The sequence below is a fragment of the Glandiceps talaboti genome, chromosome 15, assembly GCF_964340395.1.
Source record: "Glandiceps talaboti chromosome 15, keGlaTala1.1, whole genome shotgun sequence".
In the NCBI taxonomy this organism is placed as follows: Eukaryota; Metazoa; Hemichordata; class Enteropneusta; family Spengelidae; genus Glandiceps; species Glandiceps talaboti.
Genome location: NC_135563.1, coordinates 9,908,674 through 9,927,418, shown reverse-complemented (window position 1 = coordinate 9,927,418; position 18,745 = coordinate 9,908,674). Strand labels below are relative to the sequence as shown.

At 36.1% G+C, this 18,745-nt stretch overlaps 1 protein-coding gene across 1 annotated transcript; it reads left to right on the top strand.

Moving 5' to 3' along the window:
• The first annotated feature begins 4,311 nt into the window (after positions 1-4,311).
• LOC144446143 (myosin regulatory light chain 2, smooth muscle major isoform-like) lies at positions 4,312-13,860 on the top strand. The gene is made up of 7 exons (XM_078135864.1): positions 4,312-4,467; positions 6,018-6,128; positions 8,878-8,953; positions 9,639-9,740; positions 11,162-11,240; positions 11,981-12,029; positions 13,003-13,860. Exons 1-7 carry the CDS (start codon positions 4,465-4,467, stop codon positions 13,120-13,122), a joined length of 540 nt encoding a protein of 179 aa, XP_077991990.1. The 5' UTR covers positions 4,312-4,464; the 3' UTR covers positions 13,123-13,860.
• Positions 13,861-18,745: the final 4,885 nt, after the last annotated feature.

The following is an 18,745-nucleotide window of genomic DNA, read 5'->3' as shown; positions in this document are numbered from 1 at the left end:
CTATAAAATGATTAATTGATGTAATCACAATAACCCTTTCTGGTAAACTGTTCCAAATGTCTACGACATATTGACTGGAAAAATATTTACGTATGTCCAATCTGGATTAAAAGAATTACTAAGTAATTACAATGATTTAATTGGTGTAGTAATAACAATAACCCTTTCTGGTAAACTGTTCCAAATGTTTACAACATGTCGACTGAAATAATATTTTGGTATATCCAATCCGGATCTGTCTTTAAATCATTTCAATCTATATCCCCTTGTTGTCGAAGTAGATACTTTGAAAAATACAACTGGATCAAGGAGAATATGTAAATGGCAAAGTTTATACACTTCAAGCAAATCAGCTCTAATTCATCTAGTTTCTAAAGTTGTCAGTTTCAATATGCGTAACTGTCCTCATAATTTAAGCCACCAAGCTGCGGAATCATCCTGGTGAAACGACGCTACACTTTTTCCAAAAATGCAATATCCCTAGTCGTATATATGTGGGGAAGACACTGGGGAAGCATAGTCAAGGTGTGGACTTACTAGTGCTTTAAAAGATAAAAACCAACCAAAGTATTCATATCATAGTAACTGAAATAATTCATGGTTGGCATACATTTTTGAAAGAATAACAATCACCAACATCAAACAATACAGGAAATCAAATAAACTGGAAGCATCATACATAATATGCACATGATATGCAAATAAAGAAGCCAGAATTTATCATTTTGTGATTAAAATGCAAAATTATACAACTGTCTACAAGTTTATAGTCTACAGGATGCCCATAAGTACATGTATACAGATATAAAGCAATCGTACAGTTCACATATTTTAATTTGCCATCAATATACAGAAAAACCACGATCTTACATCATTTATGAAACTGCTGCAAAAATTATCCTTAATATTGAAATAAAAATTGCCAACATATATTTTTTAATTGCTCAGATGATTGGGAACACAATGAGATATGTTGGCAAAAATTAACATGAATTTCACACGAAACCCAAAAATCTGCCATATGCCCCCGCACTATCAATTCAGTTTCTTTACTTGTTTAATTTATTTATTTATTTATTTATTTATTTATTTATTTATTTATTTATTTATTTATTTATTTATTTATTTATTTATTTATTTGTTTGTTTGTTTGTATTTATTTATTTATTTATTTATTTATTTGTATGTTTATTTGTTTGTTTGTTTGTTTGTTTTTGTAAACAACACTAACTGAGCCTGAGCGCCTTGTGATTCACTATGCCTTTCTGTTTACTGTCATCTGATATAAGTGACAAAGAAGATTGAAGATTGTATTGAAGGGGTTCAAGATGTTTCTACCTTGTTATTTGTCTTGCTTTCATCTGTTTTCTTCCTTACTCCTTTGCCCGTTTTTTTTTGTTTTTTTGCAATTTGATGAACAAATCGTGATACCCTTAATGCTACATATAGTCTGGCAATCCTGGTCCTAAATCTATCATCAATGAGGAACCAGGCTCAGTTGGTTGCTTTGTTCAAAACGAACATAACAAGTCTGACAACAACAAATAAAATATAGCAACACTCACAAACATTATACTAGTACCGCGTCAACTATATCAACATATATGTAAATGGTCTATGCAAAAAAAGGGTATTGGACTGGCACCAGATATTTTAGTCTCAAATATCTTTTTTAATATTTTGCACTTTTTAGTTTATGTAAAGACATTTTTTTTATGGACGATAGGATTTCGCGTTCATGCAATTGTTTCGCAATAATTGGCCATTACACAATGTATATAGTGAGCGCAATGCATTGCTTTGTCCATTGTACGATAGGAACGTATAGATGACACTGATGTGTATTATGTATTGTGGTATTAACTTTACTGTTCATGTATGTTATGTATACGAGTGCTGATACATTTTTTTCTATGCGGCTGACTAATATTTAGTTTTTGTTTGTTTGTTTGTTTGTTTGTTTGTTTGTTTGTCTGTCTGTCTGTCTGTCTGTCTGTCTGTCTGTCTGTCTGCCTGTTTGCTAGTTTGTTTTGTTTGTTTGTTTGTTTGTTTGTTTGTTTGTTTGTTTGCTTGTTTATTTGTTTGTTTGTTTCGTTTTGCTTGCTTGTTTTGCTCGTTTTGCTTGTCTGTTTGTTTGGTCGGTTTGTCGGTCGGTCGGTCGGTCGGTCGGTCGGTTGGTTGGTTGGTTGGTTGGTTGGTTGGTTGGTTGTTAATAAACCAACCAGTTAAGCATGGGTCCCTTGTAATTTCAGCATTCGATCTCTTTTCTGACGTTTGTGTTCCTCGAAAATCATTTTGCTTTGATATCAAAATTATTAAAATTTGGGTAGAAAATATATTTGTCGTCAATGACGTCATAAACGTACGTGAGTTCGACGCGTTGGCCACACATCATGTGCGTACACACACTCACTCACAACGATCAGGTCACGTCATTGCTCGATGCGTGAACCCGATGCGTAGTGGGTTTTGCCGAACGTCTGACGTCAAGGGTGTCTATGTGTATGGCCGTATATGGGAACAGAACATTTGCGACTTGATGTGCTTTTAAAGAGCCGCAAGTTTTCTTGATGCGCAAAGGGGTGTTATCGCTAGTGGTTGATGAATGATATTTAAAGTATAAAAAGTTACTGTTTAATGAATCTTGAATTCTAGAATGATATCGTTTATGGGATGATACAAATGTACGTAAAAATACAGTTGTAAATGACTGTTTTCCTCCGCCACTCGCTTCAATCGTGATCCTGCATATGGTTGATCCTCCTCTGTCTCTTGAGCGTCCTTTCCACTTGAATGACCATCTGGGCAACAACCTCTACTTCGCTGTTGAAAACACATTGAAATCACAGACGTCAGACATTTTAATCGACAAATGACGTAGCGCAACATTAGAATGGTTGGAATGACCTGGTGACCCAGTCGGGTGATACCAGGTCAGCTTTATTTACTGTTGCGGTATTAAATGGGTACCATATCGAATTTCATATTTACTGCAAAATCGTCATTAATTAATCAAGCAATCAGCATGCATGCATGTATGTATGTATGTATGTATGTATGTATGTATGTATGTATGTATGTATGTATGTATGTATGTATGTATGTATGTATGTATGTATGTAGTTTTATCTACATTTGTCTCTCTGTCGATTTTTTTTTAATTATAATTTTAACTGCATGGATACAAGATACCCACCATTTTGCTCTTGGTGCAAAAATATAACAACATCACTCGTACCTGTCCTAGTTGTCAGGGATATAAATATGTAAAGTCTTTAAATTTTAGATTACTATCATCACACACTAGTGGTCTGATGTCTAGGGTCATGTCAGGGATACACATGTCGTTACGTGTTATACAGTTGACAGTGTAGTGAGGTTGGTGTTGTTGGAGGAGGGGGTACGAACTTAAAAGTGGTACTGGTCTTTTGTTGACATCCATTTGAACTATAATCATCATAGTTATAGGTGATAATTTTTGACGTATGGCACTTATTATTTATAGCTTTGGTCATTTTTTATGAAATACAAACGCGATTTCCCTTTTCCTGACTCAATGTAGGAAATGAACCAAGTGATATATTGACCTATAAAAAGGAGTGGCCTTTCCTCTTCAGTTACACGGAGTTGTATGTTTAACATGGAACATCTAGAAACCACCAAACAAGTCTTTCTTTCTCTAGGTTTATTATCTTGCTGATATCACTTTCAGGCCACTGAACGACCAACATCACATTCTATTAAAAAAAGAAACTAAAGAGCTACACAGCTCTTTCATTGCTCGCATACTAACGCTCCTTAACACGGAAACCACATAAAAATATATGCACCACTCCTGACATGAAATGGGTATCTATAAGTAGAATCCATCATACCAAGGCCACTTTAACACGATATTTGCAGACATATTTTCCAGTGATGGGCAAAGTTGCCAAAGGGTAAATTTTCCCGACCTTGAAGAGCTGCAAGGCCTTATTGCTCGCCAGCCATCTTTTTGCTGTCGTTTTGGTAGGCCAGATGCTTACTACACTGTGTCTGCGGCGTTGTCCTGGGATTAAGTTACCCATCCATAGCTAAATAAGGACATAAACCATTCGTAATATTCTGGCCTTATAACTTGGGCTAGTGGATTTTAAGAACGGGGGATCGGCGACATTTTTTGTATCAGTTCCTTCTTTGTCCATTTTCCCACTCTTTATTGTATACCAAATCACTTGATGTAGATGTAAACGTTAGCAAATCTAGTTTTCGCGACTAAAACTACAACATTCTCGGATATTACCATAAAGTCCCCTCCGTAGAAGTATGCATACCCATCCTGTGTAAAATGGTAGCTTCCAGAGTAGACCCCCCTCGTTTACCGAGACCTCTTCCCTCATTGGCATAAGATCGGACTCCCAGTGCCCGTCTCTATCTGATCCGCTTTCCCATTTCTTGGATTTTTGTTGAAGAAAGACAGTAACAATGGTAAGTTTTGAACTTTTTCTTCTTCTAACTTTTTTTCTTAAAGAATAGCGATGTCAAGGGTGTAGTTTTTTGGTGATTTTTAGGTCTGACTTTCGCTTGTACGAGAGATAAGATACACATACAGCGTCAAAAGACTGTAGAAACCATAGTTGGAATTCCTGAGAGCATTCTCCCTTCCACAACTAACAGGATGATGGTGCCGGAGTTGTACAACCCATAGTGATATTCTGTAGTTTTTAATTTTACCCGATTTAGTGGACTGAACGCTTGTTTAGTGATGCGGATAATTGATTTGTACATTTTGAGTAAATATTCCTTAGTTATCTAAAAGTCAACTCGAAACATAAGCTGTTCTTCGTGTCGGTATGTATGGAATTCTGGAGAGGGTCATGGGATTGCTAGGGGTGTTTCACTCTTGACACGGACCGCAATTTATGTTTATCTAGTTAAGTGTGTTCTTTCACCCAATTTCAGATCAGCTCACCAACTTAAATGAAAGTCGGTATGTTATAATTAAAAAAAGTTAAGGCTTTTTGCAGGATTGTAAAACTTTTTAAGAGTTTACAGATATTTTATGAATCGCGAATTTAACTTTGGAACTATATAGGCAGCGCCCCCAACGTGGTATACTTTGCAAGATATTTCTTAACATTGGTTGCTATTGGAATATTTTCTCTAACTTCTACTCTTAATTTAGAAAATATCACAAAATTAATTATTTGAGAAGCGTAGATACATAACTGAATGTATAGTTTTAAAGGCAGATCGTCTCTAGCAATATTAAAGTTGATTTCAAATGATGATAATAGTGAAAACAAAATATGCTCTCTTAAAAAATCCTGTGAATTCCAATTGTCCGCCATCTTGATATTGATAGATTCTCGTCAAAGAAATTATGAAGTAAAACAAACTTAGTTTCACTGCACCACTTTCCTATCTTCTATCAGTTTTTAAAAGTATACAAGAGTTGGCCTGTACATGTCCTGATCAGGTTATGGAAGTTCTGTCGTATAAAAAAAATCTGATGTCGGATATTATGGACATATCACAGATCAGTTGCCATCATTTTCACACGAAAGTATACTGCATGAATTTTGAATTAAATTGCACTAAGGAATAATATTTCACGGTGAGTAGCTCTTACCAATTTTCATCCTGAAAAAAAGGATTGTTCTTCGATAACATTTGATAATGAACCACGCAAATTATAAGGTTGTATAAAGACAACTTGGGGGAACTTGAAGCAAATGGTTAACATTTCCAAAAATCAGTCTGATGACAAAGGTTTTGTACCAGAAGTCTATACTGACGAAGGTTGCCACACTGTCGGCAGTGATGAGGTCTCACAGCATGTGGGGACCATTTAGTAGTTGTTAACAAAATACACAAACCAGGCCACTAAAATCCACCAACTTTAACGCTTGCATAAATGTAACCATTCGAGGACGGCATAAGTATAATAATAATTGCTAAGTAAGATTGAGGAGAGGGATTGTATGAGGAGGGTAAGTTAAAGTGAAACTAATATATCATATCATTCATATTTGCAGGCAGCAGCAAAGAAAGCCAGGTCTGGTGGAAAGCAGAAGAAAAGAGCACAGCGTGCGACGAGTAACGTGTTTGCTATGTTCGACCAGTCACAAATCCAGGAGTTTAAAGAGGTAGGAGAGTCAAAACATAACGATTTGAATTCAATGTCATTTTCTATTAAACTATCAAGTTCCAAATGTGTGTACATAATGTCAATCTGCAAATGTGTGTGTTGTAGTGGTTTGCAAAATATTTCTGCGCTATGGTTGGTTTCTTGCTGTGTTAGCTGTATGTAGGCATCTCCATGGCAAATTAGTGTCTGCTATCTATTTACTGTATATTAGTGGTTGGTATCACCCCCTCTGATAAAATGACATGGAACAGGTAAACGCATGCAACAAATTCCCGCTATGAGGTCTGTAACAGATGCAGAGTGATACTTGATAAGCCCACCAGCTAAATTAAGCCAAGGAAACCAAAGAAGGGTACGAGTACGAAGATAATAGATAGTTTGAATACCATTCCAGTAAAGGCATGTCTTTCATCATAATGACATATCGACAAAGGTCAGCTGCCAGTATTAGCTCTTCTCATCACTTATCACCTTTTTGTGAAAAAAAAACCATCAATCATATAAAATTTAAAAATCTTATTTATTTTCATGTGGCGATACGACCTAATTATTTCTTTTATATTTTAATTTATGGATATATATATATATGTTCGACTCGAAGTTTTGTTGTATTCAATATTTAGCCGTAGAGGCCAAGCAGGGAATCTCCGGATGCCATGCATTCTTTGTAGGTCATCGCTTCGACTGTGTCATAACTATAGGGGGCGCTCTAAATTTGAAAATAAAGCTTTGAAAATAAAAGGCGTCCGATCCGCGCTCGATATTTTTAACCATCCGTGAGAAAAAATGTTCAGCATTTATCCGTGAAAAATGAGATTAACCTGTCAATTGATATTTATCAAGCTGTTTTCATAGAAAACGGTATTTCCTGTTAAATTGTGATAAACAAATAGAACATGAAAAGTTCGTTTCTTTCTTGGTGAATGTTTAGTTTCATTGGCACTACCCACATGAATAATTAAAACGCACTCTCTTCGTCAGTGTGGCTATGCACAGTCGTTTCCCGTATTTTTGTAGAGTTCGTGTTATTTTATTTAATAGTTGATACTTAACTATAGGATACTAGAAATTTTTTTTAAATATACACACACGTTATTAGATCACACCTTTTTTGAGTGGTGGCAATTATGATAGGAAAGCTTTCTCTCGATGTTTTATAACATTTAACTTCTCCGCGTAAACCACAGTCCGTGTATATGAACCTTTCCAAGTGAAATGCCACATTTTGGTGAGATAGAAATATCGGTCGCTATTGAAAATGACAACTTACAAGGGTTAACAACAGCGTCATACATTGAAGGCAATTTGTAATAGATACGGGGTTTTTTTTGAAAATATCACTTTCCATCGTCAGACTTCAAGATTTAGCAAAATTTGAAATTTAAATTTAAATTTACTATTTTCATTAAGTTTCGAAATTTTTTTCACATTTTTCCCACATTTTTTCACATTTTTTTCACATTCCTTGCATATTCTGCATAATATAATGCCATGAGAGATGCAATTAATGTACTAGACTGCTTTCCGAGCACGTGTCCCAAATGACATATCACAGACAGGCACTGATGTGAATTTTTGACATTCCTATCAAGGTCAAATGTGCGAGTACAGCATGTTTGCACACATAAGGATGACCCCGGGAAGGATATGACCCTGTAACCCAAGATTAAATTGCACCATGTTTTTAGTCAGCAACTTTGAACTTACTCTACGTATAAAGGGTGGTTGGATTTCAAAAGGTCGATGTACTTTTAGAATTGTATATTTGTCTAGCAAAAGCTAATGATATCGTACACTATACAATAGGAGCCAGGTATCATGTAACCGAACGTCGCGTTACTCGACAAAACTCCTATTGACAATGCTACATTTTATCGTCTGGCGACAAAAATCTTACTAACATTACTACATTTTATCGTCTGGCGACAAAAATCTTACTAACATTACTACATTTTATCGTCTGGCGACAAAAATCTTACTGTCATCGCTACATTGTATTATTTGACGACAAAAATCTTGCTATCAGTCATAATGCTGCATTTTGTCGTCTGGCAGCTACAGTTTATCGTCTGGCGACAAAAATCCTACTAACATTACTACATTTTATCGTCTAGCCACAAAAATCTTACTAACATTACTACATTTTATCGTTTGACGACAAAAATCTTACTAACATTGCTACATTTCACTACTGGGGACAAATATCTAACTAACATTACTACATTTTATCGTTTGGCGACAAAAATCTTCCTAACATTGCTACATTTGATGACTGACGACAAAAATCTTACTGTTATCGCTATATTTTATTGTTTGACAACAAAAATCTTGCTATATTTTAATATTTCATTATCTTGTGGAAGCGATCTTACTAACATTACTACATTTTATGGTCAAAAAATTAAGTATTTACATTTCAATTCTTGTAAACGAGTGCGTAGATCACCCAAAGAAAATGTAGCAAAGTTGAGGCAATACGTTGTGCCAGAGGGTGAAATGTGTTGTTGGTAAGACTTTGTGTGGCCACACTATTTAAGGTTTCATATCTGACTTCTATTATAATTACTCTCTTTTGGAGTGTGTATTCAGTGGAGACTTCTTACACACGATATATGAATAATGATGAAACAGAAAACACACAGGTTCATGGTTTTTTCTATCTTTCTTCCTCTGTTTGTCATTTTCTCTATCAGAGCACGACAACCATTTCGACTCTTCACACTTTGTCTTTTCTTTGTAATCTCCAGGCATTCACATTGATCGATCAGAACAGAGACGGGTTTATCGACAAAGAAGATCTGCACGACATGTTTGCATCCATGGGTAAGTTGACAGAGTGTGTGTATACTTTTAGACTTAGCATGCCCACAGGGGGTCAGGCTTAGTTAGTTATATTTATGAAAATAAACAAACAAACAACGACGTTAATGTTTGTCAGTATGTATGTATGTATGTATGTATGTATGTATGTATGTATGTATGTATGTATGTATGTGTTGTTGTTGTTGTTGTTGCTGCTGTTTGTGTGTGTGTGTTTGTTTGTTTGTTTGTGTGTTTGTTTGTTTCTTTGTTTCTTTGTTTCTTTCTTTGTTTCTTTGTTTGCTTTCATAAACATAACTAGTTCCCTGTGGCATGATGTGGTAGTGTGGGCTGGTATGTAGTCAAAGTTTAAAGCTAAACAAAACGTTGAAAGGCATAGTACTAGCCCAGAGACTTGGCATTCACAATCATGTTGTTGTTTATTTGGTGGTAACGTTTTAATGTCGTTTTCTAGGGACTGACAGTGCCAAGCTTACAAACCAAAACTCTTTGCTAGAATAGAACTAAATCTTCTCTGTAATTTATGATCTCAAAATCATTTATCATCCTAAAACAATAACTTGTTTGACGTCATCAACTTCATCGATCGAAGTGTGTGTGTATTTGTTTGTTTGTTTGTTTGCTTGTGTTTTTAAATACCTTTGTGTTTTAATAAGTAACCAATGACTGTACATATTGATGTATATAGGTAAAGATCCACAACAGGCCGTCCTCGCAGAGATGGTAGGAGATGCACCAGGTCCAATCAACTTTACCATGTTCCTTACGCTTTTTGGTGAAAAATTAAACGGTAAGTATAATAACTACCTGTGTATATATCATAAAGACACAGACAACACATTTTATCACGATTCCTGTTATTTATTTCGAATATAAAGAATATCATCTTCTAGAGATAAACGGACTAGGTGTCACTATGCCTACTCGACTCGGTGGCACTCACAACAAAGTTGATATTCTTTACCCGAATTAACTCTTCAGTATTAGAACTCTCTCTCTCTCTCTCTCTCTCTCTCTCTCTCTCTCTCTCTCTCTCTCTCTCTCTCTCTCTCTCTCTCTCTCTCTCTCTCTCTCTCTCTCTCTCTCTCTCTCTCTCTCTCTCTCTCTCTCTCTCTCTCTCTCTCTCTCTCTTTGTGTCTCTCTCTGTCTCTCACTCCCTGTCTCTCCCTCTCTCTGTCTCTCTCTCTGTCTCACTCTCTCCCTCTCTCTGTCTCTCTGTCTGTCTCTCTCTCTCTTTTGTGTCTCTCTCTGTCTCTCTCTCCCTGTCTCTCCCTCTCTCTGTCTCTCTCTCTCTGTCTCTCTCTCTTTGTGTCTCTCTCTGTCTCTCTCTCTCCCTGTCTCTCCCTCTCTCTGTCTCTGTCTCTGTCTGTCTGTCTCTCTCTGTCTCTCTCTCCCTCTCTCTGTCTCTCTGTCTCTCTCTTTGTGTCTCTCTCTCTCTCTCCCTGTCTCTCTCTCTCTCTCGCTGTCTCTCCCTCTCTCTCTCTCTCTCTCTCTCTCTCTCTCTCTCTCTCTCTCTCTCTCTCTCTCTCTCTCTCTCTCTCTCTCTCTCTCTCTCTCTCTCTCTCTCTCTCTCTCTCTCTCTCTCTCTCTCTCTAGACGACGCGATTTTTTATTCTCAACAAACCCATCACTAATCTACTATATTATGACATTTTCTGTTCTTTTTATTTAGTACTTTAGAGCAAGTGTGTATGTGGGGGCAGATGTCATTTGCTTGTTCATGATTGATTCTGCAGTTGTCTTCACTGACGTGGGGGGGGGGGGTATTTGTGTGTTTCCTCCTGGATGTGCAGACTGCATGGGCTGGAAAAACATGGGAGAAAAAAGACCGACACCGAGGGTATTTCAGTGATGACCAGACAGAATTATCCTTTTTTGCCTTAGGTTACACATAAACACAGGTTCTCTGTATTTACAATGTTTATAGGACCTACTTGTTGGGTTACAAAGTGTACTTAAAAGGGGAATATCGTTGCAAACCACAGCCTCTTTTACGGCACCGTCCAGATGACGTTATTATCGTTATGGTGGAAGAAATAACAGCTCTGGTTTTGCGAGAATGAAGTTTAATAACATCCCCAAAAGCCATAGGTGTGAACAATATTTGTAGACAGTTCACATAGCCTTTTATGTATTTGGATTCATATTTAATTGTCACAAGGTATCTAAATATTACTATTCAAATGTGTACTTATACTTGTTTCCTCACAGGTACGGATCCGGAAGAAACCATACGGAACGCTTTTAAAACGCTCGATGAGGACGCCAGCGGGTTAATACATGAAGACGAGTACGTTTATTTCATATGTTTATTTCATACGTTTATTTCATATGTTTATTTCATATGTTTATTTCATATGTTTATTTCACATGTTTATTTCATATGTTTATTTCATATGTTTTATTTCATATGTTTATTTCATATGTTTTATTTCAGATGTTTATTTCATATGTTTATTTCACATGTTTATTTCACATGTTTATTTCATATGTTTTATTGCATATGTTTATTTCACATGTTTATTTCATGTTTTATTTCATATGTTTTATTTCATATGTTTTATTTCATATGTTTTATTTCATATGTTTTATTTCATATGTTTATTTCATGTTTTATTTCATATGTTTTATTTCATATGTTTATTTCATATGTTTTTATTTCACATGTTTATTTCACATGTTTATTTCATACGTTTATTTCATACGTTTGTTTCATACGTTTATTTCATATGTTTATTTCATGATTTTTCATATGTTTTATTTCATATGTTTGTTTCATTTCATTGTGAGTCAAATTTTATGGGAGACATAAAAGCTAGGTGACAGAAAATCATTGTCAGGGGGTGGGGGGGTTCTTGCAATTACATCTACTAGAGACATCGTTGATAGTATGGACAATATGTGTCATACTTAACTTTTCAATATTTTCTTAACAATGAGAAGTGCATCTTTCAATAGGCTGTAAATTGATGGTTTATTTTTTTTTACTTTTATCTTAAATGTTCTCTTTTTTCTTATTCATTACAACAGTTTGAAAGATGCTCTCTGTACCAGAGGAGATCGTCTCACACCTGACGAGGTAAGCTCATCCCATTACGTCTTTCAAGTGTAAGGTGAAGGGGTCATGTAGGGTCATCAAGGGTCAAGGCGTCATGAGACAAAAACTCAATAGGTTGCCGGCTGTAAGATTTTTGATTTGTTAGCAAAACCACTCAAAACCCCATCGTTTATTATTCTAATTGGTCAGAAAGATGTATTATTTTGATATCTTGGTTTATAATGATGAAGCAGGACTCATGACGCAACATTTGTGGACTCTATCTCGGATGCGTGCGCATGATGATGATGATGATGATGATGATGATGATGATGATGATGATGATGATGATGATGATGATGATGATGATGATGATGATCATGATACAAAATTGGCATCAGATAAGGACAACACTTAAGGCACATTATGAATGAAAACAAAAGTAATTTTGTTACTGTTACTACCCAGCCCATTGCACTAGACTACTGCATAAAGTGTAGCATGTATACATTTTTCAGGACTTCGATGACTCCAGTTATCGCAATGTGTTACGATTGCTTGAAACAAACGTTCTATTGTTGGTGTATCATTAACGTGGCCATGTGGATGAGGATTCTATATTTATTTTTAATTTTCAATTTATAAAAACAATTTTATCATGGCTTCCTACTTGAAAAATAAAATATGAAACAACATATACCGAGTCCTTGTTTGCAACTCAATAAATTGCAGATGATTAATAAATGTGTGAAGTGTTTGTTATTGTACGTACACTAACAAACCTTTTACACATTTTGTAGGTTTTTGCAATGTATTGAGTTACAAACACAGACTTAGTATATGTTGTTTCACATTGATTTTTCAAGTAAGAAGTAATTATAAAATTGTTTTATAAATTGAAAATTAAAAACTAAATACCCAATCCTCATCCATATGGCCACTTTAAAGTTAGCCCGGAAATATAAGAACTTGAGTGTAAAGTCTTACTACGTTTTCTTCTTTTCTTTCAAACCAGTTTGATCAGATGTTGATAGGAGCGCCAATCGATGATCGTGGCTTCTTGGATTACAACGGGTTGTGTCGTATTATCAAACACGGTACCAAGGATGAAGAGTTAGTCAAGTCCTCGGGTTAAACACTATTACTATACACCTCTACATTACCACCCTATCCCTGCCAATCTGTGTGAATTTCGAAGACTTTTCTCACTGGGAAATAACATCCAAGTCCATATACGTACACCATGTAAAGAAAAAAAACACAAAATACCGTATGGACACGAACTATTCTGAAGCATATAGTATCATTTTATTTTATGTTTCCAGTTTTAGTGTTGATCTGATTGCATAGTCCGGGCAGGCTTGTGATAGTTTCTTGTTTAAGTAATAAAAAAACACAATAAAAAAAATTGGTTTCGGGCGCTTCTAATTCTTCAAAGGGGGAGGGAGGGGAATGGAGCTTAACGTGATACAGAAGGAGGATTTCTTTACCGCTTTTTTAATTATCTTTATGGACCCCGTCATCTTGTATACTCCCGTTTAATCAATGAAAACAAGACCGGATAGCTGAGTGTGTTGACCGTAGGCTAGACACCGTGTGCAGAATGACTTAGAGCAACATTAGACTACGCATGACTTTCTCAAATTATTTTTATTAAATAATTCCAAAACTTTCTGGCACAAGATGATAATTTCCTTTGTAAATCAATGTGGAGACGGGCTCAGGATGTGAAATTGATCTCACATATGCAGTGACGTGTTGGTGTCGGGCTAGACCCCTCCCCAGTCCCGTCTTTTTCAGTCATGTACGGATGGACTGGTGACCGGTCTAGCGTTCCATATTTGAATAAATTGACAACTGTGAATTTACTATATAGTGTGTGTTACTTGTCTTTTCAGTTTTTTGACTCTCATATTTCTTTCAGTGTGCACATTAATTCAATAACACAATGGTGACAAATTATAAGGGTGTATTTTTAGAAGTCGACTGCATGGAAAAGATTGGCCCTTTCCCAGACTTTGCATAAAAATACTGCCCCTCCCCTCCTGTCTGACATTGGAATACCTGTGATTAAAAATATAATAGCACAAAAAATAGTGATCACCCCAAACACTTGCTGGAAATATGGTGATCTTCCCGCTAAAACACCTTTCTCCCCCCCCCCCCATGTAATTTGAGGCGTCCCTCATGAGAACTTCGCAGTGTACAGCATGCACTAATACCAATTTGTTAATTTGTACATAGACCCTCCACCAAGGTGAAGGGTCTGTGATTTTTCAAGACCTTAACAATCAAGGAATGTCTAAAACAACAGACTCCAAAACATTTAATGGTACTGAAAGGGCCTTCTTGAGTCACACTCTATATTTGCTTGAATAAACAAGTCTACAGCTTGCTCTTCAAATCTTCCAGTCTCGTAGCGTATATATGTCCAGAGGGTTTCTTAGAGTTTGGAAAACGTGGCCGCCATATTGTATATTATTTCTGACGTTGGTAGCGCCACAAGATGGTTGTTAGCTGAATAAAGTGTATGTTTGGTTTTGGAGCTTTGCCATCGAGAGCTGTCAGCGTTAAAAAGAGTAGAATCGTGTTATGAATTCGGAAAATAGACAGCCGGCCAATCACAGAGTAAAGTTTGAATGATAGGAGATACATGAGAATGTAGTGATCCACAGCTACCACAGTTCATGTGTCGCATGGTCACGTGATTGCTGTACAGCCTCGCAAACCAAAGCTTTCTTCCCGGGCTTTCTTCCCGCGGCACTGCGAAATACCATCTTGGACGGTGCCGTAAAAGAGGCTGTACTTTACGACGATGTTGTCGTAAAACAGAACACATTCTAAATACATAATGTATCTCTACTACAACTAAAAAAAACAAGAATTATAATTTACAACTAAAAACACATTCTAATAAAACCACTATAACTAAAATGCATTCTAATAAATCCACTAGTCTACTGTAATCGCATGCATGGAAAATAATGAAATGTCACTGCAAAACTTAAAGTCGTAACCCCTTCCTAGGTTTCGTTGCCTGTCTTAATGTCATTAGAAAATATGACCCATTATATAGCTTGTACTTATAGCAGACCACTTGTTTTCAAGTCATTGACACATCGCAAAAAAATTGATTTAAACACTGGTTGAATCCTATGAAATCTTATCAAAGTATGAAAAAATATATATATTGATTGAAATCCTTTGTTTTAGATCAATGAAATCGTTACGTGTCTCTTCGTTAATCCACTCACGTGACCCCAAAAGTTGGTGGCATGCGATCTATTTCGTAGAATATCGACTTGTTTCGAGGTGACTTCACGATTGAAACACTTGCTTCAAATTTAGTACACGCAAAAAAAAACGAATCGGAAATTTGGCAACATTGGCTGGCAGTTAATTTTCACAGGTTCCCCAACAACTATCAAGTCCAAGTTCCCCATTTTGCAAGTTCATCTACGTACAACTGTTTTCTTTGATCACAATCAAGTTGAGGGTATATCATTATTGCCTGCCAGTGGTTTTGAGACAAAATCGTCAGACTTTGTTACTTCATTGGCAAATCAGATAATGGTTTCTCGTTTTTCTTCAACCGTCACATATATTATTTAATTATTTCCATTCGTTTTGTCAAGTTTGCGATGTAATTACATGATAGAAAACTTGCATTGGACGACAATGATCGTGGTGCAGGACGTATCAATGCAGTATAGCGTTTGTTTGTCTGTCTGTCTGTCTGTCTGTCTGTCTGTCTGTCTGTCTGTCTGTCTGTCTGTCTGTCTGTCTGTTTGTTTGTTTGTTTGTTTGTTTGTTTTAGGAGGGGTTGTGGTTTTTTGTTTTCAAAATCACTGTATTCATCCCACCAAAGGAAATTAATATAACAGCGCAGATAAAAACAAAGAACAGAATACAAAAATAAAGCTGCATAGTAGAATGGTAAACTTAAAACATGAAATCCACAACAACATACTACGATGAAATACTATGGTTATTATTAATTGTTAAGAACACAGATAGCGGATAGGACAAAGGACGGGTACGTATACTACCACTCCTAGAACTACGTCGGGATCGGTCTGCAAAGATGAATACGAAGAGTCTGTTTTGTCGCTTTTGATTTTTTTGTTGGGGGGGGGGGGCATTTTCTAAAACCTACTTGCAAGAGGACATACCATGAGTTAGAATAGATTTAACTACTTCGCAGAACATCAATTATTCTAGGCATGTCTATGTACATAGACCCTGGAAAGTGACGAGAGTATATGGGTTCGATTTCTGACACCGCAGGCAGTATCCACGTTTCTCTTGTACTATTTGCATCAGCTGCCATTGCTCATAGCTATGACAAGCGTGATTTTTTTCTCACAGAGATGTAAGCCTTGTCCATTATGCCTCGAAATATTGATTGGAGCGTCTAACACTCGTTGCTTCATATACTTTTATTTTAGGATGAAACAACTCGTAATTCTGATTTATAGGTTGGGAAAGAAATCACCACTGGACTACAATAACGCCGTTTAACTTAATATTATAGTCGTGGACAGTTGTCTTTTCCAGAATTGATTCAATAATGATTTTATAGCATATAATTTAAATACGTTTTTGGTCATACTGACGTGCGAATTTAATTAGCATTATTGTGGTGCTGACGTACACATCGATTGCAACGACGTCACCTGTATTGCTGAGAGTTGGGTTATCCTACTTTTCTGGGTGTCCAGTACTTTACAAATCGGCTTTATATTGGCAATTTTGATGCAATTTAATCATAACGGTTTATTGTACCATTCTAGTGGTAACCCAAGGGTCCAATTAAAAAGGTGTGCATCGATTAGAAATAAACACTTTATGTGAACAATGTTTCCTTTGAAAATACAGAGAGAAACGGTAATAAAAGCTCAATCAATATGTAGAAATGGAACAAAAATGAAATAACGGATAAAATAAAGTACAAAAGGAACGAGCTAAAACGAGACATCATCACCACTCGTTTGTTTAAAAGTCTGACAACGTAACCAACTGGACTATTCTCTATTTGAAGTTCAATATTAATTTCTTTTGCTATTACAAAATGAGGTGACGAAGATGTCCGCTATAAATAATTACAAAAATATTGGTAATGTTAAAGTTCAATGCTAAAGACTTGCAAATGCCTTTTACAGGAACCCTTTTTGTAGGGTATGTCATATCAAGTTAGTCTAACGAATACTTTTTGAAGCGTGCGTCATTTCGAGTTAGTAAAGTGAAGGTTGTCGACCAGTTATCTATATCGACCATACGCAGACTGTACATTTCTCCCGGATCCCGGTCACTCCATGCATTTACCCTGCATTAATAAAGCTTACCTCGACCTAAGTTTTATTGAGGCTGAAATAGGTTATCCTTGCAAGAACTGAAAGTTTTGAAATTTTATCATTTTGTTTGACATGATATCAAATATATCGCCCCCGGAAAAATTGCTTCGATCGGTGACCGAATTCTGGAAATGTTATACGGTATTTTTTGAAATCATTATATTTTTATGTTCTGTTGTATGCTATACGATTAATTAAACGTTCATAGCTAGCATATCGTCATCTATTTATGATGTAATAAACGACGACTACCATGACGACAGGCCAGCCATCCAATCAGCAACAAGGATAATGATATGCATGGAAGGAAATTAATCAGAGCGAGTCTAGTGATTGAGTTCTATAAATTGCTATTTGTCCGATAATACGAAGTGTAAAATAATGCCAGTTTAAATGATACAATATTACAACTGTTGTACTACGTTTTGGTCGTCTTAGTTTTTACTTTCAAAGATAACAAATATGTCGTCCGTCACATATATTCGTAGTAGCTGTGTTCCAACGCTTCTTTCATTCTCACAAGCCAGAGCACACGTGAACTGCTGAAGCGACGAAGTACCTAATTGGCGGGTACGTTTTGGACGATGCCGTAAAGAGGCGTCTGTTTGCGACGTTGCGATTCTATAAAGTATACATAGTCTTGTAAAATGGTGTTATTTCGTGTTTGTTGTTTAATTACCTGTGGCATTTCTTTTACCGTTCAGCCATTTTGCCACTTACTAGTAATTACTTCGACCCCCAAACAAGATACTCGTTAGTCACAATACTTCCACGATAGTTTGATGAGGTGTAAAACAAGTATGTGATTCAGAAGTATAGACGAACACAATATGCAGACTGTGCTCTTGTAGGCTGAAAAGACATCGTTTCTCTCTGGCATGTGATTTTTTTTTAAAAGTATTAAACCAAAGATAGTTTGGCAAGAAAATCTACATGGAAACAGAATCGAAGTCATCAGTTTACCTTTTTGCAGAAAATGTTTAGGGTCGGTGGCTTAACTAGGGTCGATCGGGTTATCGGAAAAAAACACTCTTCATAAAAAAAAATTAGCCAGATGGCAATCCATGTAATAGCGTTTTCCTTTTCTCAGCTAGAATGAATATGATAACCGTTACAAAAACAGTATACACACGTTCAACCTGCTATAATCTCTGTCAAGTTTTATTATCAGTTCAACTGCTGTTTTAAAAATGCACCTAACTTGTTTCTATTCGCTACATTGAAATATCATCATCATCATCATCATTATTATTATCATGTGCTCTGACGTCACTGTAAGCAGCCCATTTCAGGAAGCTTTCCTATAAACGAACCAACATAATGTATATATGCACCATCGAATCATATAACTTTAAGTTTCACAGGAATTACCCGACGTATAAATTTATACGTTAATGCAATAAA

Bases quoted from the DNA above. Each gene is read 5' to 3' on its own strand.
- LOC144446143 (XM_078135864.1), top strand. The intron at 9,741-11,161 runs GTAAGTATAATA...GTTTCCTCACAG, and splicing joins TTTTGGTGAAAAATTAAACG to GTACGGATCCGGAAGAAACC. The intron at 12,030-13,002 runs GTAAGCTCATCC...CTTTCAAACCAG, and splicing joins ATCGTCTCACACCTGACGAG to TTTGATCAGATGTTGATAGG.